Raw genomic sequence first — 27234 nt, forward strand, 5'->3', positions numbered from 1 at the left:
TAGAATATTATCAACACTTTATAACATCGAGCCCAAAATAATTAAGTATGGGCTACATTTGGACATTACGTTTATAACATGTGCAATAATTAAACTTGGGGTGAATGCTACCCCATTTTTAAATCGGGGGTCAACGACCTCGACCGTAGGATACGATATTTGAGTGAGTACAAACAACAATAGCGCCTACTATTATTCTTAAAGCAACATTGTATAAAGAGATTCGCAAAATGGTTGCCGTATCTAATCGCTCTGGCGCGGCCGCGTTAGGACAGGAATGGTTTAGTGACAAACGAAAAGAAATTAATAAAATAAAAACGTTTTACTGCCGAAATGCCGACTTCAACAATGATTCCTTTTAAACCTATGAAATAATACATTTAGGTGATGGTAAGTAATATAGAAAGTCGGAATCGACAATGATTCATTTAATTATAAGCGTTTAATGTTTGTATTACTTCAATTTGATCGATTAATTCTCGACCACATGGTGTGATGTACACAGTGCCATTCATTAATTTTATTCCTTACCTATAATATTATGTTAGGTGTACCTAACGTGAAACATACATAATATTATGTACTTGAAAGTCTAAATGCAAAGTAATGGTTACCCACCAAACTTCGATTACCTTTTAACGATTATTTTATCACTTACCACTAATTACCATTTACAACAGAAACCAACTAGGTACCTACTTATCATACCAAGCCTTTACGATCTTTGTGGTGGGTTTATTTATTGGACTAGGTAGGTACGATGTATAGTAAAATAAAGTTTGGTATCCCATTGTTATGAATATTTATACTTGTGTATAAAGCATACGTGGTTTGACTTCCATAGCCAAAGCAATCGATATTCCTAATTTCCTACCCTACTCGTGAATCGTGAGCGTGACTGCGTGAAACGTCTGCTCAACGGATAGAAAATAATTCATTCATTTAATTCATTCTTTTTCACTCACTCATTCATTCATTTCACTTCAAGCTTCAATAAATGTCATTTGTCATGTCAAACTTACGTCAGTTTGGAAAGATTGAACGATGTCAGATGCTCTTATATTTTAGTGAAATGAAATGTATTTTATTTTAATTAAAAATAATCAAGTGTTTATTTGAAAATATTATCTAGTGTGAACCTTATCTACGTATTTAATTTTCATTAACCAAACCAAATAGGGATGTGAAACAGCATAATCTATCTTATTGTTTTTAATGTAAATATTTCGTCAGTATTTTGTGCAGTGCTGAAAAACTATGGAATCTTTATCGAAACAAGAGCTGATATCGACTATTACTAAACAAGCTGATCAAATCAAGCGATATGAAGGTCGACTGAGAGGTAAGCAAACAAATATAACAATACTATTGTAAAAGAGATTGATATTGCAAAAATCTAGCAGATGTTTCAGCCCATAAGGCAATATGGATGATAAATCATTATTCTATAATGTTTTCTTGTACAATATTGTGAGAATTTCATAGTAAAAGTACAATACTGCATTGGTAACATTAATTATCAATAATTGTGGTCTTCAATATGAAACCTTTTTCACTAATTAGAAATTGCCAAATTGATATAAAATCTTATTTGGTTGCATGTTACGTTTTGCACCATAAAAGAAATATTTCCCATTTGTGTTGCCACTTTCCAAGAACCAATAAATTATTTTTAATTGGTATTGGGTCATCTATTGGCCTTTCAGTAAACAGACAAAAGAGTTCCTCATCTTTGCTGTTCTTATTATAATTTTAAAAACTGACAATGCACATGTTCCTCTAGAGCAGGGATGCACAGACTTATTAAGACTAGGACGATACGAACGGATTGCGGGCCGCCAGAAGTATAGGTAATTAAAGACAATAAAGAATTGATATCTCCTTTGTGGAATTTGTTGCGCAAGTCTTGGTCGTTATAAATGTTTTTTTCTGGAATAGAATTCTGATATAGAAATGGTTTTATTCTGGAATAGAATTCAATATTTTTCGAATGTACGAGAGTAATATTTTTACTGTTGGCGGGCCACCAGGATTCGACCGGCGGGCCGCATGCGGCCCGCGGGTCACGGTCTGTGCATCCATGCTCTAAAGTCATTGAGTGTATACATAGGCAATACTGGTCACTTACCATCATGGAACCTCTGCTTTTTGCTTACAATCCACACATAGTTAATATAATTAAATAAAAAATATATTACCATAAGATTGGGTAACTTTGGCCCAAACTATTAGACCAATGAAAAATTTATATACTAGGAGCGTTTGAAAAGTCCTTGCAAAGTCAGAGAGATAGCACTATTGGCGCGTATCGAGGTTATGCCTAGTTAGTAGCGTCTTTTGGAAGACCACACACCAAGTTTCAGCCAGATCGGTCTATTTCTTTGTGTTTGGCATTCGTTTGAATCGAAGAAGTCGAGTGATTTTCAAAAAATGGACGAAAAAGAATTTCGTTTGTTTAGTCAACACTATTTTTTGAAAGACAAAATGCCTCAGGAGGCTAAAAAAGCTTGATTATGGTGACTCTGCACCTTCGATTAGAACAGTTTATAAGTGGTTTCAAAATTTTCGAAATGGCCATATGGGCACAAATGACGCTGAACGTTCTGGACGCCCTGTTGAGGTTACCGCTTCAGAAATCATTGATAAAATCCATGATATGGTGATGGATGACAGAAGAGTGAAGGTGCGTGAGATTGCTAGTGCTGTGGGCATCTCGAATGAACGGGTACATAATATTTTGCATCAACATTTGGATATGAAAAAGCTATCCGCAAGATGGGTGCCGCGATTGCTCACGCTTAACCAAAAACGAAATCGTGTGAAGTGTTGCATGGACGGTTTGCAGCTGTTCTAGAAGAAACCGCAGGTCGTTTCGTCACTGTAGATGTAACATGGATACATCACTACACTCCTGTGACCAAAGAACAATCTAAACAACGGGTTACCAAGGGGGAATCTGCGCAAAAAAGATTATGGCGACTGTGTTTTGGGATTCGCAAGGCATAATCCTCATCGACTATCTGAAAAAGGGTAAAACTATTTCAAGTGCATATTATTCATCGTTATTGGACCTTTTGGAAACCGAGCTGCAAGAAAAACGCACACGATTGGCCCACAAAAGTCCTTTTCCATCACGACAACGCACCAACTCACACCTCAGCAGTTGTGGTCGCAAAATTAATGGAAATAGGGTTCCAACTCGTTTCTTATTCCCCTTATTTTCTAGACTTGGCTCCCTCGGACTACTATTTGTGATTTTATCCAAATGAGGAGGTGATTGCAGAAATAAACGGCTATTTTTCAGACTTGTACAAATCCTATTATTCAGAAGAGATCAACAAACTAGAGCAGCGTTGGACGAAGTGTATAAGCCTAAAAGGAGACTATCTTAAAAACTAAAAACGGTTTACCCCAAAAAATTAAGTAGTTTTAATTTTTGCACGGACTTTTCAAACGACCCTCGTACACTTTGTTTTGGATCCCTATTGGTTATAGAATTTGGGTCACAGTCACCGCAGCGGGCTATTGTAGCCCGAACTTCAGTATACTGGATACTTAATTTCATTTGTTTTCAGATGTTGTTGCTGCTTACAAAGGACTTGTTAAAGAAAAAGAGGCTTTGGAAATAAGTCTTAAAGCTCTAAATAAAACTGAAAGTCCAGTGGAGGGTCCAGGTGGAGGTAAGTTTAAATTCACATGAAATTGATTAGGGAAATAGAAAATTGCTCGAAATACAATTATTTTTAAAATTACTAAGTAGTTAATGAAAGTATTAAATGTTGTTATCCTTGTGTATAATGCAGTTTATAGATTTACATTGTCATATTTCCTTATAATAATTTGCTCTGATTTGTTGAATAGCCCGTCTGTTCTTTAGTATATTAAGAAACTACTCAGGTTAACTTGTGGAAAATAAAACAAAGGAATGCAGTATTCTCAAAATTATCAGTGCCTATCTGCAATCCTTTTTTTTTGGAGGGAGGAAAATCATCCAATCAGTTCTCCTGCCTTGGGTAAGGCAAGACGGAATGTCAGACTTTTACTGTTCCAACCAGATAGGCAGTGTGCAGCTCCGAGATTTGCAATCCCTAAGTCGGCTTAGTAATTAAAATCTTATATAACCCATACTAAAGGTGATAACAATGTTTGTTTTCAGATGAGGGTAGAGATGAATCAGTTGCAGCTCTCATGCTGTCTCTATCCACCTTGACAGAAGAGAAGTCGCGGATGGAGGAAGCATTTCAAGCTGATAAGAAATTAACTAGAGATAAGGTAAGGTACATTACCAGGACTTGTAATAGACTGGAGAAACTATTGAGCCATTAAACCATTGAATTCCTTACTCCCAAAAGGCCGGCAACGCACTTGTAACACCCTTGGTGTTTCGGCTGTCCATGGGCGGCGGCGATTGCTTACCATCAGGTGATCCGTCTGCTCATCATACAAAATACTAATCATTTATGATGCTGATATTTAAGGAAATAACTTAATCAAGAAACATGATTGTAATCATATATTATGTTTATTAATATGACTTGATAACTATTATTAGAAAGATATACATATAAATGTTTTGTACTAAGGTGACTGACTGCACTTAATATTTTATCATTCAGATTAAGATCTGTATTTGATAATTTTTTTAGGTTTATCAAGATTAACTAAAAATCACGGCTTTCTCACGTAAATTAATGGCGACGTCGCGCAGCCTACTGAGTAGTCGCGACGTCGCCGCGTCTGTGCACGCTGCTCATGATGAAGAGTCCCTCGGTGACTCGAAACTAGTTGAGCTTTTCTCAATTAATTTACGTGAGTAAATCGTGATTTTTTCGGAAATATATACTTAATACTTTCTGAGATATCACGTAAATTGTGACTTTTAGGTTTATCAAGGTTTGTTTCCTGGATTAGGCAAAGTATTTGGATTGGCAGCAAGGAGTATGTTATGGTGTATCATGTTCAAAACCCTGCTGCCAAACCTGAAGAATACTGATCAGGAAAAATGCTGCGTCCTAAGTTTTCCTTTTGTTATTTCTAGTATGAAAACCAGATCGCTGCAATGCGAGAAGAGACGAGGACATTAGTTCAGCAACATTTGGCTGAAGTCAGTAACCTGAAGGCGAAGGTAGCGTATGAGATACAGGAGAGGGAGAAAGAGAGAGCTGATCATCAGGCCATGATGAAGTGAGTAATCATCTTCATTTATAAGTAACTAGCGGACCCGACAGACGTTGTCCTGTCTACACGTCAATTTGAAAATTTTATGACCAAGGGGAGGCTTTTTTTAATAAGCTAAAACATTCTGGACCTTTTTGATGAAAATTATTATTCAAATGTTATGACAATATCTAACGTCATTAATATTTGACACTGCGATGGTAGCGCCGTCCGTCGGATCCGATGTAAAACATTCCAAAATCAACAACTACTAATAAATTAAAAATTAATTAAAAAAACATTGTCCAGCGGACAAAATTGTGAATCTAAACCATTCTCAGATCCTCTTGAACACACACAAAAAGTTTCATCAAAATCCGTCTAGTCGTTTAAGAGGAGTTCAGTGACATACACACGTACAGAAGAATTATATATAAGTAATAGAGATGAACCCATACAAAAAAATAACTTATGGCTACATAATTATGTAGCCATAAATTATTTTTTTAATAAATAAATATATAAATAAATAAGTATTTTACTATTTATAGCAATTGCTATAAATAGTAAAATACTTATTTTGGCTTTCTCTATAATCATAAATATTTGACCACAATAATTAGCATTTACTTGATGTTCGGAACATGTTTTATTTTTCAGAGAGTTACACCTGAAACTGAATAGTGAGAGGAAAACAAAAGAGAAGTTAGAAGATAAAGTTGTACATTCCAGTGAGGCACAAGGTAAAAAACGATTCTTTTTTATGCTATAAACCGGTAAACGAGCAAACGGATCACCTTATGGTAGCAATCGCGGCGCGCATGGACACTTGAAACTAGTGTTGCCCAAATGCAAGAACAAGACGAGACTTAGCCAGTCTTGGTCTTGGTCTTGCGCCAATACACCTGGTCTTGGTCTTGGTCTTGGTCTTGCGCTCCCAGTCTTGGTCTTGGTCTTGCAGCAAGAGTCTTGCAAGTCTTGCAATTACCTATTAGTCTATTACTATTTATTAAAGTTTACTTTAAATCTTAGAAAAACGTATTAGAATTGGAACATTGTGAGCTTGAATTAACATAGCCATAGTAAAGATCAAGCAGATTAATAAATAAGCTGGTAAGTAATACAAAACTCTTATCGCAGGCTTTTTATTTTATTAGTAGGTAAGTACCTACGCTTTTTATATTATTTTATTAGTTTTGTAGAATTTTTTTACACGTTTCAAGTATATTTAAAAGTGGCTACAATATTTATTAAACGGGTGATATTTGAACACTTTTTTGCTATTTTTTCTTGTAAAAACTTAAGAAATATAATGACTAAATGTACAATAATAGTACCTAAGTAATTAGTTTAAAACCATATAAGTAATCAATATTATAATATATACTTACTAGAATGAATTAATATGACATCTACTACCTATCCTTACCATTTTATCCTAATCATAATACTACTTGCGTGATCAGTATAATGTATTCATTTTCATTCTAAGCACTCTGAAACTTATTTATTCTTTGGAACACCTGTAGGTACTCTTAAAATTCGAAATTATTTTGCATGAGTATACCTACGCCCTATGGCGGCAATCAAATAGTGTCAAATGTTATGAATTCGGCGTGGCGGCAACGATTGTTTTAGATTTCAAAAGAAGCCGTATCATAACCGCGTTAACCGCGTGTATCATAAGCATGTACTTCCGAAAAGCGGCAAATTTCTTTAAGAAGTAAGTACAAAACCTTTGATGCCGCATTATTAAAGTGCCGATTGTTAAAACATAACTATGCATGCACTCAGTTAGATTTTAATAGATATTTTTTTAATCGCTATGTTTATGGTATTAGCAGTGAAATAGCGCGACGTCCTAGCTGCAAGACGCAAGAGTCTTGCAGGCTATGTCTTGTTCTTGCTCAAGTCTTGCACGGTCAGTCTTGGTCTTGGTCTTGCTAAAAATACGCGGTCTTGTTCTTGGTCTTGGTCTTGCAAAAACGCAAGAACAAGACCAAGACTGCAAGACCAAGACTGAATTTGGGCAACACTACTTGAAACATCAGAGGCGTTACAACTGCGATGCTGGCCTTGTGGGTGTGAGGAATTTAAGGGTTGTTGGGGAATCGGGGATTAAGAAGGGGGGTAAATGGGCCTCCAGTAACTTCACTTATACAACGCAAGCGTTGTTTGACGTCGGTTATCTGTGAGGCCGTGGTATTATTCCTATCGAGCCGGCCCATTCTCCCACAGATAATTAAGTAACGCAATACAAAAAATATAATAATCGTAATAGCCAAAAAAACTTATAACATCTCGAACTAATTAATTCTATCAATATAAAATATGAAGTCGTTGATTGGAAAAAACACTAGGCTAAGCCGGCAGTGTCCTTAACTTTTACAGCAGAGCTTTTTAGCGATTAGATATTAAATTTTTAACACTTATTTTTCTTGTTATAACACCAATTGAACAATTATTCTATTTTATTCCCTCAGCATCTCAAGCAGAGCTAGAGAAACGTGTCCGAGACCTAAGCAGCTCGCTGGAGGCGGCGCAGCGTCGCCTGCAGCGCGCGGAGGCCCGCACCGTGGAGACTCCCGCGCTGCTCGTGCGACTGCAGAACAAACTGGCGCTGCTGGAGCAGTCGCACTCGGTTGCTATACGAGAGGTAACTTATATCATGGTCACCATCATTATTGAATTGGAATACATCACTGCTGAATAAATGCCTCTTGTTTAACCCTTTAACCGCCGCAGTTGCAACTATAAAAAATTAAGTTGCTTATATACACCCGCCGCAGTTGTATATAAGCAACTATAAAATATTAAGTTGCTTATATACAACTTAACTTCACATCAACACCTTGTAAGTTGCCACTACTGACCAGAGGCCTCTTCTCACACGGAGAAGGTATGAGTATTAATCACCAAGCTTGCTCAATGCCGGTTGGCAATTTCAAACTTGTAATTAGAAGTTATAAGCTCAGTGTGTCTTCACGTTTTCCCTCACCGTCTGCCAGTCGTGTCGTAATAACCATAGAAAGTACATATATACGAAAAACTCACTTTGGTACTTGCTGTTGGTAAGTTTCGTCTCGAACCTGCATTCTCATGCATGAGAAGCGGGCATTTTAAACCTTTGAACCACCATAAACTTGCTTATTCGATAGCCAAACAAAATCAAATTTTCTGAAAAGTTAGCACGCTTCAAAATTCTTATCAAATTGACTTAAAATCCCTTTACTTCTATCCCATCTTCTAACATACATTCTCATAACTACAGGAGCAAATAAAAGCGAAACGCGCAGAAGAATCAGCGCGCAAGATCTGTGCCCGACAAGAAGAGAGAGTGGCGTTACTAGAGAGTAAGATAGCAGAGTTGTCGGAGACTGTGGGCCAGTACGACTTGAGGAGGCGACACGACCAACAGTTGATACAGCAGCTCAAGGATTCAGTCAATGGACGGCTCATGGACAAGATTGCTGGCAGTAAAGATTTTGGTGAGTTTTTGATTATATTTAGGTTATAATTTTACATCTATGGCCCAGCGCTAACTGGTTGAAGCGTGGTGAAGATATTGAGAATAAATTAATTTAAAATAAACCTTAACTACTACGGTATGTAGATGAAAACGGTATGCCAAAGATGGGAGGCGCGCGGCGCCCGGTTTGCGCTGGGCCTATGATGTCTTTGCAGTGCACATTACGGCATGTAATGCCACTATACTATGTGCACCTACTTGTCACTATTTACGTCATAAGTCTCACGTAATAGAGGATGAGCCTACTGTCATATACCGGACATAATTCCAAACTCAGTGCTACTACTGAAAAATTTTCGAAAAACCGAAAAGCGCCCAATGGTACTTTGCCCGACCCGGGAATCGAACTCGAGGCCCTTTGCACTTGACCAACGATCCTGTCTAATTATGTTTTGTTTTACTCGCGTGAGTATTATACATTCATCAAAACATTATCCACAGATGAAACGTCAGAACCATCACAAAAAAGCGAAACAGACAACGACAAACTAGCTGACAGCGAATATCTACAAACGCTCATAGACAAAATACACATTTTGAAAAAGGAACTCATCGCAGAAAATGACAAATTGGGCAGTCCCATAGACATTTCAACGGTTTTTACTGTCCAAGGATATGAAAACGTACATTTGAAATGTAAAGAAGAATATGAGAGTTTGAAAATGGAATTTGATCTTTATAAACAGCAGATGAAAATGAGAGAAGTTGGGAGTGAGACGGAGAGTGACGTGGGAGATTTGAAGAATGAGATCGCGTTGTTGAAGGAGAAAGTTGAGACTTATAAGATGGTTTTAGAAGAGGAAAAGCAAGATAAGTTGGATACGCTGAAGTTGTATGAAGAGGTAAGTTTGTGGTGTAGATAAATATCTTTTTTTCTTATGGAATAGGGGGCAAACGAGCAAACAGGTCACCTGATGGTAAGCGATCAGCGCCGCCCATGGACACCCGCAACACCAGAGGACACACAGGTACGATGCCAGCTTTTTGAAAAGAAGTACGCTCTTTTCGTGAAGGTTTGAAGGTCGTATCGGTTCGGAAATACCGCTGACGACAGTTCATTCCACAGTTTTGCTTTACGAGGCAGAAAGGTAAGAAGTGCACAATCAATCTTACTTGGAAGGCCAGTCATTAAAATTCTATGTAAATAAATTATACTGATTTTGTTTACAATCAGCTTAATGTACTATTGGAACAGTTAGCGGTAGTACACTTATTAATCAAAATACTTTGGCAAACTCGCTATGCACCGGGCGTTTTGGTCGCTCCCGCCGAGTAAATGCGAATATCGACTAATGATAGTCGAAATAACAAAAATAATGTAAAATTATAAACAAAAACTTCTAAACTAATTACAGAAACACAAAAACGAGCAAGATTACCAGAAAGAGGTTGTATCGGATCTGAAGACTCGTATCATGAGCTTGGAGAAACAGGTTCAGACCCAGCGCGACAGGTACGCGGCCCTTCTAGAGGAAACTGACAATTATATCCGCGCGAGGAACGAACGGTCGCGGCGGGTCAGCGCTGAAGAACATACGCATTTCAAGGAAGGAATGTTGCCTGTGAGTATTTTGTTTCGTGGTTAACAACTGGTGACAGACCACTGCGGGATTATGAGCTTGCTCTTCGTAAGATGGTTTTGTTGGAGTGTTTCCTCTGCTACCCCATACAACAGGGAAGGTTTTATTTATCATTACCTCAAGCATTAGTTTATCAGCGAAGATTGTACTTTTAGGTACATAGAAAAAGATTTGCTTATTTAAAATAATAGTTATCCCACACTAGGATTTTCTCCTGTGTCGTGTGTGTGGTTACAAACACACACATGACACCCTGACCCGAAACAACAATTTGTGAATCACACAAAGAGTTGCTTCGTGCGCCAGTCCACACGGCGCGTTGCGTTGCGTTGCGTCGGCGCAACGCAAATATTTTGACGCATAGCCGGCCACAGGGGCGCTGTGCAATCGCAGCGTTACTATGACGCAGTCTTAACGTTCCGTCGGCACAGCGACGACACATTTTGAAAAAATATCGCAGTCAGTCTATAGCAAATCATAGATCGGAAAAGACGTCTAGCATTGCTCCTATTACCACGTCATCGCCGAAATCGACGCAAGATCACAAGACGGTACTGGATCTGTCCTTTCATTTCATTAAGAAATCGTGATGGACAGTTTTTTTTTGTTAGAATATCGGGAGTTGCTATTAGACGAACGACGTGTATCCTCTCTGTCAACGCACAAGCAACAAGCAACTGAGCGCTGCCGCTCCGACGTCGCACGAGTACACCCCCTCTCGCTTCGTCTCGGGGGCTGCTGTCCGTCATGTGTGCGTTGCGACGACGCAACGCGCCGTGTGAACACCTTGGTTATTTGTATGTAAAACAACTCAAGGACAGCGCTGCGACGACGCAACGCAACGCGCCGTGTGGACTTAGTCTACACGATGCGCGGCAGCCAGTTGCCAAGAAAGCGCGCCAACTGTTTCTGTGTTTTTAAAAATCTTATTAAAGATCTGAAAATCCAGACCCGATTTTCAAAGTTCCCTATACTATTGCTCCTCATAACTCTCGACCATCTAAAATATTTATTTTGTACTAAGTATATCGACTGGTATATAAATCATCACCACTATGTTTCGCAGGACGTAACAGCACCGCCGCATATGTTGCACTATGCGCACGAGTTGGCTAGAAAGGATCTCGATATATCACAGCTCAGGAAAGAGAAACACATCATGGAGGGACAGTTCAGGTAAATACAGCTAATATTATAAATTGGCAGTCTGCCACAGTATGTAGATTAGTATGTTATTCTACTTTAATTTTATTATAACTTTCGTGAGATATACTAAATTAATGATTATGTTATCGGCATACTCACGTAACTGTTTGACGAGGAACTCGACTAGTTTCAAGCCATGCGAGAGGCTCATATTCATGAGCAGCATTCCGCGATACACGACGCGGTGACTGTCGCGCTGCTTCTGTAGCAGCGTCAAATTGTTTCGTGAGTAAGCCGATAACATAATAATTAAGTTAATTTACTTATGCCACCGCAAGTACCAAGATGTCTGTGTTAGGTTTCTATAACTTGTCTTTTTTTACAGAGATTGTCAACGTGAGGCAACGATTGAAAAGGAGCGGTTCAAAGAAGTGATACGGACGTTGAAGGAGGAAATTGACAGGTAAATAATCATTATTAAATACTTGAATACTTTGTATTTTTATTTTCTCTCTCAATACCTATAATTTCAGGAAAGCACATGTAACTCATCTAGTGTTCAAGTCGATCCGTCCTTTGCCATAAAAAACAAGTGTTATAAAATAATCAATGCTAACTAACGAAACAATTTTAATATTACATGTTACAATATCTTCTGATTTATTTCGTTGCGGAATCCCATACAGTTATTCATCTCCCTAGGACGTGTCGGACTTCAGTGTTCCGATGTTTTCATGGTTGTGTCTACTGTAGATCCTGGCTTACAGGAGTTGTAGCTGTTTAGGAGGATGTGGCGGGCTTGTCCCATTAAATAAAATGTATATATTCATATTCCAGATTACGTCGCATTCAATCCCGAGAAGGAGCAAATCTAGAATACCTAAAGAACGTAGTGATGGCGTACCTGATGTCGACGGACAACGCCGGCAGGAAGCACATGCTGAACGCCATCGCAGCCGTACTGCACTTCACTAGCGGCGAGAAGAAGTCTGTGCTCAGCAATCTGGGGTGGGATGTACAGGTCTAATGGTTATTTAGTCATTTATTTTATGTTATAAACACGTTTCAACAGGTTTATGTTGTCGTGTAAGGTAAGCGTCCACAGGTCCGCATCCGCATTCCGTATGACGTCATCAGCACGCATCGTATGTAGGCCTTGCTGATGATCCGGTGCGTACGATGCGAATCAGTGGACGCAGTTGTATGCGTTGCTATAAAAGACAAACTAAAATCCGTTGCGTGCGGTGCGTGCGATGCGTACGATGCGGGCTTGTGGACGCGTACCTTTATACATAATATCCAGTACTCTTAGTATGAGTTTGAGCGCGTTCGGGCTCTGATTGGTTGGTTAATTCGAGCCGGCCAATCAGAGCGCCGAACGCGCTTTTTTTCGATTACTTTAAACATAAAGCAAACTCATGCCTAAGGTACAGATAGGTAGATATCCAGTATCTCTACCATGAGTTTGAAGTAGTAATAGTATTTGTAGATAGTGTCAAATTTTACAACGCCCCTACCGGTCAACAGTGGAACTAAAATTTGTGGTACAAAAAAATTAACGTCGTCGCTAACGACTATCGACAAATACTATTGCTTCAAACTCATGGTAGAGGTACTGATACTTAAATATAAAAGATTAAGTTTACCTTATATTTATCAGTAACGAAGACAATTTATTTACAAATGTTTGTTAAACAGCTTATCAAAATTTTACTGTTTATTTAAAAGAAAAATATTACATATTTACTTATTCACATCAATATTATCATTATAATCATGGATTATATAGTATTCTAATTTTCGTTGTTTATTTTGAAACAAAACATTATGCTATCTAAGATCTGTTAACTATTATAAAATCTAACAAAAGTTATTCTGTTAGATATTTTTATTACTTGTGGCAAGTTGGCCACTTGCAAAGATAGAAACAAAAATATGTCATACTTCTGATTAAAAAAAAATGTGTGTAAACTTTGCAGGTGGCCAACTTGCCAAAGATAATAAAAATGTCTAACAGAATCTAAAGTTGTTTTTGTGAAACTCTTGTAGTATCCTATGCAATATGCAATTAGTGCAATAAAATTATTATTTGATTCTGTTACAGAATGTATGACAAGGTTCACCCTAAGATACAGTTATAGGGTTTACCCTATAACAAGGTTTACCTTGTCATATAAATGCGCCTTTACCTATCAAATTGCCGTTTTGGCCGTTAAATTATATTTGGGAAACGGCAATTTTATGGGTTAAGAAGACCCAGTTTTTGATGAAAAGCGGGTTTATTGTGTCATCTTAACGCTTTCGTGGCGTTTATGAAGCTATGAACTACTTAAGACCAGTTTCACAGCCTATCTATCACCACATAATCAATCAGATGAATTTATCAGATACTTTTAGGACTAGTGAACTGGGTCTCAGCATAGCATTGATACATACATAATATCACACCTCAATATCTCCTGAAGGGATGAGTAGAAGTCTACCTACATTATTGTACCCATCTTGCTAATATTATAAATGGGACAGTTTCACAGCCTATTTTATTTCAAATATTTTATTAAGGACTAGTGAAACTGGGTCTCAGCACTATATTAAACGTAACATAAATGAATAGAAGTCTATAAGTTTTATCTGTTCGTGTGTATGTTTGTCACAAAATCACGTCAAAACTACTGAAGAGATTCGGATGAAATTTAGAACAGGGGTAGATTTATGTCTGGAATAACTCAGTTAGGTTTATTTTTAACCCAGGGAAACGAGAGTGAAGTTACTGGCAGAAGTTATTTCATTTTAATCATCCAGTGTACAATTTTCTTCAATTCTGCTCACCCCTTCGGAGAACGGCGTGATCTTATGTATGTATTAATTTCATCTAAAACTTCTCTAGAATGGAAAAAGCGAATTAAAATTTTTGATAAGTATAGTATATATTTTGGTAACAGATTTATTGTCTAAACGACTATATTTACAACTCTATTATAATTATGTATTAGCCTTTATCTCTATCACGATAAGGTGTATTATGCAATCGCAATTTGAATTAAATGTTGAATGTATTCCCATTGTCCATATTTCTTTGTCAGAACAGTTTACGAAGATTTAATTCTTTGTAACACAAAGCGTATGAGTATGTATAAGTAATTAACAGCGTATTCCAGTTTTAAGATAAATTACCTACTACTATAGAACTCGTAAATATATGTATGTCAGAGAAATATTCCGTATTTTAGTGAAACAGAATCAATATGCGGTTTCGTGCCGTCGGCGGTCGCATCAACAGAACGGTCGTCATCATTACTTGTCCGTATGGTGGATCGCATCATCATCCGTAATCGTGTCAACTCAACAGTTGTATGCACTCAGCTGCGCCCCCTTCAGCGACCTAACCGAACTGTTGATTCCATGGTGTCATGACGTGATGTTTATCCCACCCAAAACATAAATGTGAAAGGATGCCAAGTTCGATAATATTGGAATGCTTCGCCTATAAAAGAAGTGAGATCTAAATAAGTACCAAGTTGTCATCATTACTTGCAACTTCACCCGGAATCCAAAACAGTGGCAGTGTAACGTATTCAGCAATAATAGCAACTTCCCCCACATATACTATTTAATGATTTCGACAAGCCATATCGTGTTTCATAAACTAATAACTATGATATGCATGCTTTGTTATTAATTGCTACTGCTGAATTTAATAACAATATGGACAATGGGAATGCACCAAATGTAGACAGTTGTATGCAGTAGATGTCCCTATTGGAAAAACTAGCATTAGTACTCGTAGCACGATATACTTAGGTATGCAGATAATTTTAACATTAGTGAAGAAAATCTTTATTTATTGGTTAACGATACAAAACTTTTCTGGAATTCATTCCTAGTTACTTTTGTTCAGCGTATATGTCTATTTTCTGCTCTTCTTCTCTTGCATGTTTCGAATTTTCGACTTCCATTATCAATTTATTTATCTGATTTCGTCCACTGATAGTAAAATTAAACTGTATAGTGATCATGAGGCAAATACAAAGAGATGTCATAACTGGATCCCTTTAACATAACATGCAACGACCCTTTACGGAGACCACAGGACGTTACAAATCACGCCCCTCTTTTCCATCTAGCGCTCCCATACTACAAAAACTACCAGTTGGCCACATTTTAATGTGCCACTTACTGAGCGCTAATCCCACCCTTTTACATTATAATATCATTGGGCAGGGCCGTATTTTTGTGTCACAGTGCACAATCACATTATGGCATCTCCTCTTTGTACTTGCTTCATGATAGTGATCTACGTAACTGATTTAACATATTTAATGTACTCTATATTTACTCCATTTCTCATCTATGTAGCTGCAAAGTAAACAACATAGTATATCATAGAATTTACTACAATATCAACACATCAAGCTGAATTTTGTAATAGGTTTAAGAATTGACTAAAAATCACGGTTTACTCCCATGAAGAGTCCCTCTGTGACTCGAAACTAGTAGAGCTTTTCTTCATTAATATACGTGAGTAAACCTTGATTTTTAGTTAATTTAGTATATCTCAGGTTTATTAATGTCTGAAAATTTATAAATTTTCAACTTTATTCCTAACATATTAAGGTTGCAAAACGAATATCTATTACTTGAACTTGGTAGTTGTTGGTGTCATAAACTATTACTTACCATACAGTAGCAGTTAGGTGTTTCACTCCACTTGTATTTTATATTTTTATCAGTTTTTTCATTCGATATTAGAGTACCATTATACTCTCGTATATAAGACACAATAGAAAACACATTGTGTCTCGCATGGATCTGCGTTCCATACCAAGGGTTAAACTATCTATCTATTTTTATTTTATTTATCTCTAGCGGCGCTATTTCATAGTAAGTTTGATTTTAAATTGAATAATGTTTATGTTTATGCGGCTTACTTACGAGGGTGCCGGACTAGTTTCAAGCTGCTTCGGGGCCCACAATCATGAGTCGCATCAGCGACGGAGACAAAGCTGCGTCTACATTACAATGTTATATTTTTTTAGTAATTAATTTACCATTATGTAATAATTGCATTCCTGTTGCTTAATTTATTGAATAAAGTTTTATCAGTACAGTATTATTTTAATTTGTCTTTTAATTACCAAACAGATTCGTCTTGTAGTCACAAATTCACTTTGTACTTTTAATTTGAAGTTTATTTGACTTTGGTTAATTTATGTTGGCCAAAAACTGAAAAACGCCATCTTTGTGACGTATATACGATCGACGTTGGTTATGTTATGACGTCGATGAAAGCACGTCTCTTATTTTCGAGCCCCAATTTGTAAAAGTTCCACTATAAACTACGAGATGGCGGTGTAATCAAATAGTTGAACGTGTGACAATTTTTAAATGTTTAAAACTGGATAATATGCACGAAATGATCAGTATCAATTAATTAATTTGTAATTTGATTAGCTCGATACAAATTAAATCTAAATTCTATCTCTGATGGAGTCATCAAAGGATTCAGAGGTAGATTGAGTAATCTACATGTAGAATTTTGAGACTAGCCATCAATATTGTTGCACTCCTGTATTAACTCACATCGCGGTATCACTCCAATTTCTTCAATTTTGAAGATTCAGCCCACGATATCGCTCAGCAATAAGCTACTTGGTGTATCATGGATGAGTGCACAGCCTCAAGTTTTACGATCACTTACCGATTCACTTGAATATTTCTGTAACATCCAATATACTTAGACCTACACTTTTGGACTCATTCAGGTAATGTCGGGCTAAAGTTGACGGATAGAGGTAGCTATAAAAATTGGTTGTAAAATTGGCGATTGGTACCTATAGATGATTTGGGTATACCTACCTACCTATCTGCCTAAAATATGTTTCGGTTGGCATTCTAGGAAGTCTATCTGCCTTATTAACAATTTCTCACTAGTAGACCCTGATTGATTTGATTCAAATTACACTTTATAGTTCACTAACCGTGATTAGCTGTTCCTGGTTTGAGCGTCCTTTCAACATTATCAAGAAGAACGAATGCAAGAGAATCAAAACAAATAGCTATTTAGAACGGATCGTAAAATGTTAAGAATGGTTTACTCACTTACTAAATGTAAGTAAGTTACATTTTTAAGGGGAAAAATCATCCTATGTCTTCCCACCTTCGGCGAGGCGAGAGTGTCAGGCTCTTATTGACTAAAAACCACCCCGTTCCTACTCCTGCTTTTCGAGCCGGAGCCCTGGCAATCCGTTAAGTCTTCCGTGGCTCCGTATCGGGCATCAACTCTACTGGCCCTAATCTGTGATGGTCTGATGGCTCTTTAACAGATACTTTCTAATACACTGTCAAGGATGCAATGTTTATATACTGAGTATATGTATACTCAAATAGACCCCAGGCTTTCCCCTATTTTTCCTGAGAAACACAACCCAGGTCTTTTCAAGGTCAGAGTGAATAGGTACTCTCTAAGTCTGTGTGCTCCATATAAACATATCCAGTAAGCGGGTTGGTGGCCAAACGCAGACTTATGAACCCTAAAAAGGCTGCGGATAGATTATCTCCCTGCACTTGGTAAAGCAAATAATTAATCTGTCCCGATGCTGTCAGAAGTAAACAGCAACAACATTTGATTTCATTAAAAAGTATTAGAGAACAGAGTACTCTGTGTAGAAGCTTCTCAGACGATACTACTCATCCATCATAGCTCTTTTGTAGGTGACATTCGGGTAGGGTGCTCGGGGTTTTAGAGAAATGGGGACTTTTAAGACTAATTCTAGTAGTTCTTAGACATTTCTTATATAAAATTAAATAGATACATAGGACGATTTTGTGTCTGGGATGGGTAAAACATTATTAACTTCTCGTTGATAAATCACACTTTAATGTTATAAATGCGAAAGGTTGTTGGATTTGGATGTTTGTCCGTAAATCATGTTGTAACTACTAAACGGATTTTAATGAAATTTGGCATACAGACAGGTATTAGCTGACTTGGGTGTAGGTAATCTTGTGCTACGGGACATAAAGATAAGTCAATATCTGAAGCCATTTGCACTCTTCAGAGATTTAAAGTTTCCCATATCTTACATGGATGATGGCCGCCCTACAACACGAAGCATTTTGCGGGCACCGCGCGATTATATCGATTGTCTTCCAACTCTTTTGTCCCGCGAACATTTACTAATGGACTTGGCGACTTGATTAATACACTGCTACTTACCCACTTTTGTACTATAATTTGTTGGTACCTCCATCTCTTTAGCCAGGGTCAAAGGAAATACCTTAATTTCGATTCAATGCTAATTTTAACTATAGAGAGACATACATTCTTAAACTCTCAGATATGTCTAAACTACGACGCAAAAACTATGTTTATTTTGTGTTAATTTTTGTTTTAAAATTCGTTTGTGTTTTTTTAAGGGTGGAAAATCATCCAATGACTTCTCTTGCCTTGGGCGAGGCGAGAGATATTGTCAGACTCTTACTGACTAAAAATCACCCCAAAAACCCTTTAATTCCTAACCGGCAATGCATTTGTACCGCCTCTGGTGTTTCGGGTGTCCATGGGCGGCTGCGATTGCTTACCATCAGGTGATCCGTTTACCGGCTTATACCATAAAAAATGCAGTGTTTCAAACTGTATAGGTAAAAGCCATTTACCTACTTAACTTGTGGACTCAACAAACTAATGCAACAATATAAACCCATAGTAACAAAGTTTACATAGAAACTAGCATCCTATGTGTATGTCTAAATCTTTTTATTATTCAGTCGCACAGGCTGTGGCCCTCTCCTGAAGATAATCCTTTAGAAGGTTGCAGGATTTTCTTAGTCGTCACGCGACTTGCTAAGCCTACCTTACCGACGACACTCATCCGTAGCCGGCTCTGTTATTTCAAAGGTTTATTGCATGTGGTCTGATTTCGTTAAAAGGTAGTTGGTATTTTGGGACTATTGTTAAGGAATTTTATGAAGCCTATATGTCTATTTTGTTCGGTTGTTCGGGCTGTACTTACTTATGTCCTGTTTTCCTCTTAATAATGAAAATTGTTGCAGCTAAGAGTGACGCAGAGTAGTATGAAATACTTAACCTTTGATTCGTTCATTGAATCTATCACCAACGCCGTCATATCCTAACCCAAAACCTTAAATTATAATTACTTGGACTGCTCAGTTGGAGTTGTAACTGGGCAACTGGCTGCTGTGCAATGTGTAGCGGGTTCGATTCTCGCAGGAAGCAACTCTGTGTGATCTACAAATTCGGTGTGGGTATCATGTGTATGTGAACTTGTATGTTTGTAAACGCACCCACAACACCGGAGAAAATCATAGTGTGGGGAAACGTTTTTTAAAAATAAATAATAATTCCTACCTTTTTCCGATCAAGCTCAGAAATCATGATCAATGTATGAACATCCGAACATCCACGAAAGGGCAATGGCCCATTTTTCGGTTTTTTACTGTAAGAACAAATTACTATAAATTTAGTATTTTAACTTCTACACTGGGACTACTACAAATACTCACAACATCACTACATTTTTAAAATATTACAAATAAAAAAAAATCTTTAATGGAACGTGATCGATCTATCGTCCTATGTAAAATGCTGGCAGCGTTACCATCCCCTGAGCCCGTGTCTATCCAGGCGGCACAAAAATGTATTTTCCATTGAAGAACTACCTTCCCGCTGGTCTGTGGAGACTGCAGCGAGGAAGCGATGGATACTTACTTCTGATTTATAAATATTTTTGTAGGAAATGAGAAGGAATTACTTATTTATTGATTATATTACCTGGGTATGTTTGCATTCGGATGATGAACTTAGTGAAATTATGTTGACAAAGATATGCATATACTTTAACAAATGCTCTTGTAAAGTTCATGCTTCGGCACGAATGTGCCGGCTTGACCGGAGTAATACCACAGTCTCACAGAAAACCGACGTGAAACAACGCTTGCGTTGTGTGAGTGAGGTTACCGGAGGCCCAATTAACCCCCTTCTCAATCTTCCCAATTCCCGATTCCCCAACAACCCTTAAATTTCTAACCACCAAAAGGCCGGCAACGCACTTGTAAGTTGTAACGCCTCTGGTGTTTCGGATTTCCACGTGTGGATTGCTTAAAATTCAAATCATTTATTTAAATATGCTTCCAGGTGATCCGTGAGCTCGTTTACCAGCGTATACCATATAAATAGGTATAGCAGAAGCAAAGCAATCAATAACCTAGTTTAACCCTTTAGAATAAAGTAACATAACAATATGTAGAAGTATGATTTTAATTTAGCAGTTAGTCAGCTGTTTACCTGTTTATAAAGGTTTATTACTCGGATGTCGCCTCGTCTCGCACTGGTGCGCCCAACACTTGTGCCTACAAACTGTACAGTGTACACGTCTCGAGTAAATACTCGGTTCGGTTAATAAAGTTTAAATGTCTGTCTGTCTATTGGTACATTTTAGTTAAAATAAGAATGTAAAGATTGTTGAAAGTGAAAATGAATTAGTCTCTTTTTGTAACATTTAGGCTAGAACACTTTATCATATATTAATTATTTTATGTTTAAGTTTAAAGTTACTTCATTGTAGTACTTATTTTTTTTACGCGATAAGTATACACGATGAAAAGCCCCTCTGTATCTAGAAATTAGTAGAGCTTTTCTCCATTAATGTATCTAAACCGTGTAAAACGTGATTTTTAGTTAAAATTCCCACTTTTCTGTAACCTTACAAAATATACGTTTCTTTATCTTTTTTTTTTTTTAGTGTACAGTCATCCATTACCCAAGTAAATGGATGTTTTAACTTCAACACAAGTAAAATCCAAGCAAAGCTACGAGATTCAACTAGTTATAAAACAAATATGGCGACGTGTAGCACCTACTTTCCGCCTAGTGCGTGCTCGAGTCTTCACTTTAATTAAAATTAACTTTTATTTGACTTATAAATTATACTTAGATGTCGTTTTATCTGTTCTGAGATGTTTATTTAGTAGGAATGAATCTTAGACTCATATACCAGCTGTTTAAGTTATTGTGTTTAAGGGAAACAACTGCTTTAAAATCACTGAACAGGTTATAAAAACAAACAATATGTAATAAATAAATAAGTCTAATAAACCCTCAATTATTAATTTTATTATATTATATGAATAGGCTTGATGGAGGCACAATTGAAAATTATAGCAGAAAAATAGAGACTATCTGGCTGACTGACTGGTTACGTTGACCGTATTATACAGGTCTATAATAAAACTAATTGTTGGTTTTTAATGTGCATTTCTAGGAATAAAACCATACGGACTTATAATATAATAACCCTAAAATAAAATATAATCATGCAACGTCACGTTTTTTATCCCCGAAGGGGTTGACAGAGGTGCACATTACGGCACGTAATGCCGCTATACAATGAACACTCACTTATCACCATTTATGTTATAAGTCCCATGTAATAGGGAGTGAGCCTATTACCATGGAAATGTGCCCAGTATATTATACTGGGCACAATTCCAGGCTCTGTGTTACTACTGAGAAATTTTCGAAAACCCGAAAAAAGCCCAAAAACTTTGCCTGACCCGGGAATCGAACTCGAGACCCCTTATCCAGCAATCAAATCGACCAACAAGAAAAAACCCCACAAACCCAACACCCAAAAATAATACAAGAAGGCATTAGTATAAAATTCTCCTGTATAATGTCGAGATTCGTTACCTGTCGCATAACGCATTATGCCGCTTTTGTATTCAGTGGCGGCGCCAAACACGGCCAGAGTACAATGAGGACGAATGTACCGTCATAGGTGGCTAGTGATTAATGAGCTGGGACTATGCACCCACTTTGTGGCTACATTGACTGATTGCCACCGCGCGTTTTACAAATCGCAGCCTGTAAGAGTGTATGCTTCGAGAATTTTGTTCTTTTTTTCTGTGTTTTGGTTAGATAGTCGATTGGTTGTTCTTTGTGTGTTATTTCCAGAGCTATTTTTAAGAATTATATAAGAGTACATATAGTATATTTAAATATCGTGGTGGCCACCTGGTTTAAGACTCAGGATTAAGCTCCTCATGCATGAGTGTGTGGATTCGAAACTAACCAACGGCAAGTATCGATGTGACCACGATGTGACTTTTCCGAGTTATATGTACTTCCTAAGATTATTTAGATACCGCTGACAAACGGCACAGAAAAACATCGTAAGGAAACCTGGGCTTATAATTTCTACTTATAAGTTTGAAATTGCCAACCCGCATTGAGCAAGCGTGGTGATTCATGCTTAAACCTTCTCCGTGTGAAAAGAGGCTTTTATTCAGCAGTGGCCACTTTATGATAGCAGTTGCATTGACCGTCTCTCATCATATTCCACTACATAACATACTATCTTCCATCAAAACCAACTAAAGCACAATTATGAAGTATAAATAGCGCGATATGACGGACGCCATACTTGCGTTTCTCGTCACGGCGAGCTCCTAAATCGGCTCATCGTCGGCGAGCGTGTGGCGTCGATCCAAATCCGATACTCGTCATTGTCTTAAAACTTACGATATATATCGTTCAAATGTTATTTTCTTTAGTTTGTTCCCTTGCAATGTTTATTTTTGTGGTTTGTGGAAGGAAATTGTTGGGTAATGGTGTTGTTATTGAAGATTTTGGGTGGTGTTGTGAATTTGTTTTGTGGTGAAGGAGGATGGTTTCAAATTGTTAAATATAGTGATGATCCCTTTTATAGTCCATCAGAATAATGTTATGATCCCTCTCTGTTTCTCTTATTCAACTGTCGTACTCACTGACATTTAATGATTACCTATACTGTTCTTAAGTAATGATTTTGTTCCCAAAGTAATTGCCAAGGACTCGGTTAAGTAACCATTAAATGACTCTGAGTACGGTAGTAAGGTTGAGAAAGTTTTTAAAGCAATCAAAACTTTATCTTCATTAAAGTGGCTTCAATATACAATGCAGGTGATATTTACAACACGAACTTATTTCATTTGTATATTAAAATTTTCTTACATTTATATAAATATTAGGCTCATACTATCCCTAGTTGTAATGATAGTTTCAGCACCTTAATTCAAACATCGCGATATCCCCGTATTACTGGCAGTAAATAAAGGACCAACCAAGACAATCCACCTCCAACTTAACATAATCATAAACTTCACCCAAAAAAAAAGATAACCGACGTAATCCACGAAAATTCATAAAACATCAGCTTTTGTAAAACTTGGGCTAAAAAACAGGGGACATGTGCGGTCGACATGTTGTTGGCGGACAGTTTCTTGGCAAGAGAGGGTTTAATTACAATCTGGCCGGCCACTCGGGACCACAAACATCCTGGACATATAGGACACTTGGCAACCGCTTGCCCAAAAAAAAAACCTTAAAATAGTCCCCGTAATTGCGATGTGAATTTGTGAATGGAACGTTTGCCTTTTTAGCGGGATGAATTGGCAAGCTGGAAACCGAATGTTAGTTTCCAAGTGCGGGCTTTGTAGTCTCGTTTAAGATGAAGATGGAGTATCAGTGCAACATTTTGAGTTAGATGTCTTAATAAGTGTTTTAGAGGTAGGATTTTTTGGTAGACAAATGGTTTTTGAAACTACAAGTTCATAAGTAAATAAATTATTATTATACCGTATCAGAAACGATTGGTCACAGACGTAGTTGCGTAGCTTGTAGTTTGACAGCGAGTGCTACATCTACTACAGTTAATTGAAGAAGTTGCGTAGAGTCTACGTTACTTCTACGCCGTAGACGATAGTGCTACGCCGTAGTCGATAAGTAAAAATATGGTTTCAATTATCAAAATTATTACACGACTAGAAACACATATTACACTGAATTCTGTATAATTACCACAAATGTACTTAGTCTACATATAATTATAATAGGATTTCTACACATCCCAAACTCAAAACTAAGCCCATAAAACAACGTTCATTAATTCAAAATTATAAGAATCAACAACAAACTGGAGGAAGACGGAGGAGCTTTTCAAAACTGAATTATCAACCGAAATATTTCACCTCAAATGAAATACCACCTTATCTTTCAGCTACAGAGTTGAAAGTCGTATATCAAAATGAATTTTGAAATAGGATTTTCCGGGCTATAAGTCTTTGTTTCGTACATAGTTAGGGACAGACACGTAGGTGTCGTCACATGTATTCGCGACTAAATTGTAGTTTTATATGTCCATGTATTTTATTCCGTGTATTATACTTCAGTTTATTTTGGACTAGCTTCTGCCTGCGGCTTTGCTTGGGTTCCCTTGGTATTAAAAGTAGCCTATGTGATATTGCAAAATAGTCTGGAATATCGTGTAAGCTATTTTTAGGCCGGTAACCCACTAAGTAGTCCACAAGATTATGGAAGTTTGAAAATGGCTCGAAGAGCAGGAGTAGGAACGGGGTGGATTTTAGTTAGTAAGAGTCTAACACTCTCTCACGTTACCCAAGACGGGAGAAGCCATTGGATGATTTTCCCCCTTTAAAAAAGACCATATACTACTACTGTTCGAAATTTTATCTAGATGCCTTTAGCCGTTTTAACGTGATTGAGTAACAAACATACACACAAGCTCACAAAGATTATGTGTGCATGTATTTATTCCGTGTGTCATAGCAACTTTAGTTTATTTTGTATGATAGTATTCTGTTCAGTGGCTACTGAAGCCGCTTTCAAAGGATGATTAAGAGCGTTAATTTGGGCTCTAGCTTTGATGCAGTGGACGGTTTTGGATTTATTTAGGAGTGGAAATTAGGCTTTTGTTTTGGTGAATTCTCTAATTTGTCTTAAAAGGAATAGTTAACTGCTCAGTTGCTCGGTGGCTTGTTGTTTCGTCATGCGCATGTGAACTTGTATGTTTGTAAACGCAACCACGACACAGGAGGAAATCCTTGTGTAGGGCAACGATTATTTAAAAAAGTTATGATATATATTGATTAGTGTCTATCCTTTGAGAAAACATTATTATCTTGCTGATGTATAACTAGGCAAATTACCAATCGTAATTGAGTAATTAGCTAACATGGTCAGCTAAGATAAAAAACGCGATTTTATCATCATCATCTATAATATATGGCCTATAAGTGGCCAATACTGACCCAAACCTTTTTCACACAGAGAACGTAAGAGCATTAAACACCACGCTTGCTCAATGCGGGTTGGCAATTTCAAACTTATAAACTCAGGTTTTCTCACGTTTTCGTTCACTATTAGTAAGTTTGAACGTATGTAAAAAACATTATTTAGGTACTTATATCTTACATTTTATCTGTGAAAGATTGTAAGATAAGCGAGTCATTACCCCGCATCATAAACTAGGAATTGAATTGGATGAGTAAAATGCATTCTGGGTGAAGAGCAAAAGGCGTTGCCGGTATCAGTCGGTGCACTCAACATGCAAAGTACGCGTCGCTTTCTCAAGCCACTGCTAGTGATGTGACGTGGACGAGGGGAGACGAGTACATGAGTATGTATTTTGACAGGCCACTGCTTTATAGTTACATGTTTTTTTTTTAATGGAATAGGTGGCAAAGGAGAAGACGGGTCACCTAATGGTAAGCGATCAGCGCCGCCCATGGCCGGCTTTTTTAAAAGGAGCTCTTTTCTTGAAGGTTTGAAGGTCGTATCGGTTTGGAAATACCGCTTATGGCATTCCACAGTTTTGCCGTGCGAGGCAGAAAGTTTCGTGGTGTTCAACAAATAAGAATTAAGAAGTGGATTCAAATGGTTTCAAGTGCGTCTAGAATTATGCTTGGTACGTAACTTTTAGGTTATTTCACTCCTGACATAATCGGTTAAAAGTAGACATTATATTATATCAGGTCTCCTCAACCTACCACATCGGGAATTAAAACAAAAAGTTAAGTTAATGTTTGTCAAAAAATGCTCTAAAATAACTGATAACCATTACCAAGCTATCTCCTTAACCAACACAGCTCACATCCCATCTCTACCCAGAACATATTAGGGATCGTTCGCTACAGACGCAACACTACTCTGGATTTTTCCGCACCGCCTTGTGTTTGTGCAACTTAAACTGATTTACAAGTAAATTGAAACATTACGACTTGTAAATTTTTCCACGTTCCACTCTATATGTAAGTTGGAAAAGCAATTTACTTTTGAGACGGTTTTCGAAATGAATTTCCAGTGACTATGTGTTGGAAGAAAGCGGTTTATATTTTACTTTGTGTGTCAAGTTAATTTAAAAGAGATGATATGCTAATTAGTGCTTAGTTAGTGTAATATTAAGTGCTGGTATGATTTGTCTTATTACAAGGTATAGCATTGCGTTAGTTGATAGATTCACTACAATATTGCTTGTTACTTCACTGTATCATGGAACTGTTGCAGCACCGTACAAATGGTATATTTCTATAAACAATTTATGGAAACAATTTACTTTTTTATTGAATATGGGGTGAACGAGCAGACGGATTACCTGATGGTAAACGATTGGCGCCGCCTATGAACACCTGCAACATCAGAAGAGCCACAGGAATAAGTAAACTCTTTTCTTGAAGGTTTAAAGGTCATAGAGATTTGAAATTATCGCCGACGACAGCTCTTTCCACAGCATTGCTGTGATAGGCAGAAATGCACAGTTGTGGCCTGCCAATCATCTATATGATGGGGATGGAAGAACTGTTGTGTAGGTCGATGGCAAAAACACGAAACAGGTATCAGACCAAACAATCCCTCAGAGCACTCCCCGTGTTAAAACCGATAGAAGATAACTAAGCCATATCTCTACGCATTACCAAAATATCAAGTCGGTTTGGAACATCCCGACACTCAACAATCCAAAACGCACA

At 37.4% G+C, this 27234-nt stretch overlaps 1 protein-coding gene across 1 annotated transcript; it reads left to right on the forward strand.

Moving 5' to 3' along the window:
* Positions 1 to 1005: 1005 nt before the first annotated feature.
* On the forward strand, positions 1006 to 13111 carry LOC118265402 (GRIP and coiled-coil domain-containing protein 1). The gene is made up of 12 exons (XM_050705717.1): positions 1006 to 1342; positions 3576 to 3680; positions 4157 to 4272; positions 5039 to 5184; positions 5818 to 5900; positions 7641 to 7813; positions 8429 to 8645; positions 9128 to 9528; positions 10042 to 10248; positions 11333 to 11442; positions 11798 to 11875; positions 12250 to 13111. The coding sequence occupies exons 1-12, from the start codon at positions 1258 to 1260 to the stop codon at positions 12437 to 12439; spliced, it is 1911 nt and encodes a 636-aa protein (XP_050561674.1). The 5' UTR covers positions 1006 to 1257; the 3' UTR covers positions 12440 to 13111.
* The last annotated feature ends 14123 nt before the right edge of the window (positions 13112 to 27234 follow it).

This window comes from Spodoptera frugiperda, chromosome 28, assembly GCF_023101765.2.
Source record: "Spodoptera frugiperda isolate SF20-4 chromosome 28, AGI-APGP_CSIRO_Sfru_2.0, whole genome shotgun sequence".
NCBI lineage: Eukaryota > Metazoa > Arthropoda > Insecta > Lepidoptera > Noctuidae > Spodoptera > Spodoptera frugiperda.

Excerpts from the sequence above, each read along its gene's own strand:
- LOC118265402 (XM_050705717.1), top strand. The coding sequence starts at position 1,258 with ATGGAATCTTTATCGAAACAAGAGCTGATATCGACTATTACTAAACAA. Across the intron at positions 9,529-10,041 it reads CGCTGAAGTTGTATGAAGAG|AAACACAAAAACGAGCAAGA; the intron begins GTAAGTTTGTGG and ends AACTAATTACAG. Across the intron at positions 11,876-12,249 it reads TTGAAGGAGGAAATTGACAG|ATTACGTCGCATTCAATCCC; the intron begins GTAAATAATCAT and ends TTCATATTCCAG.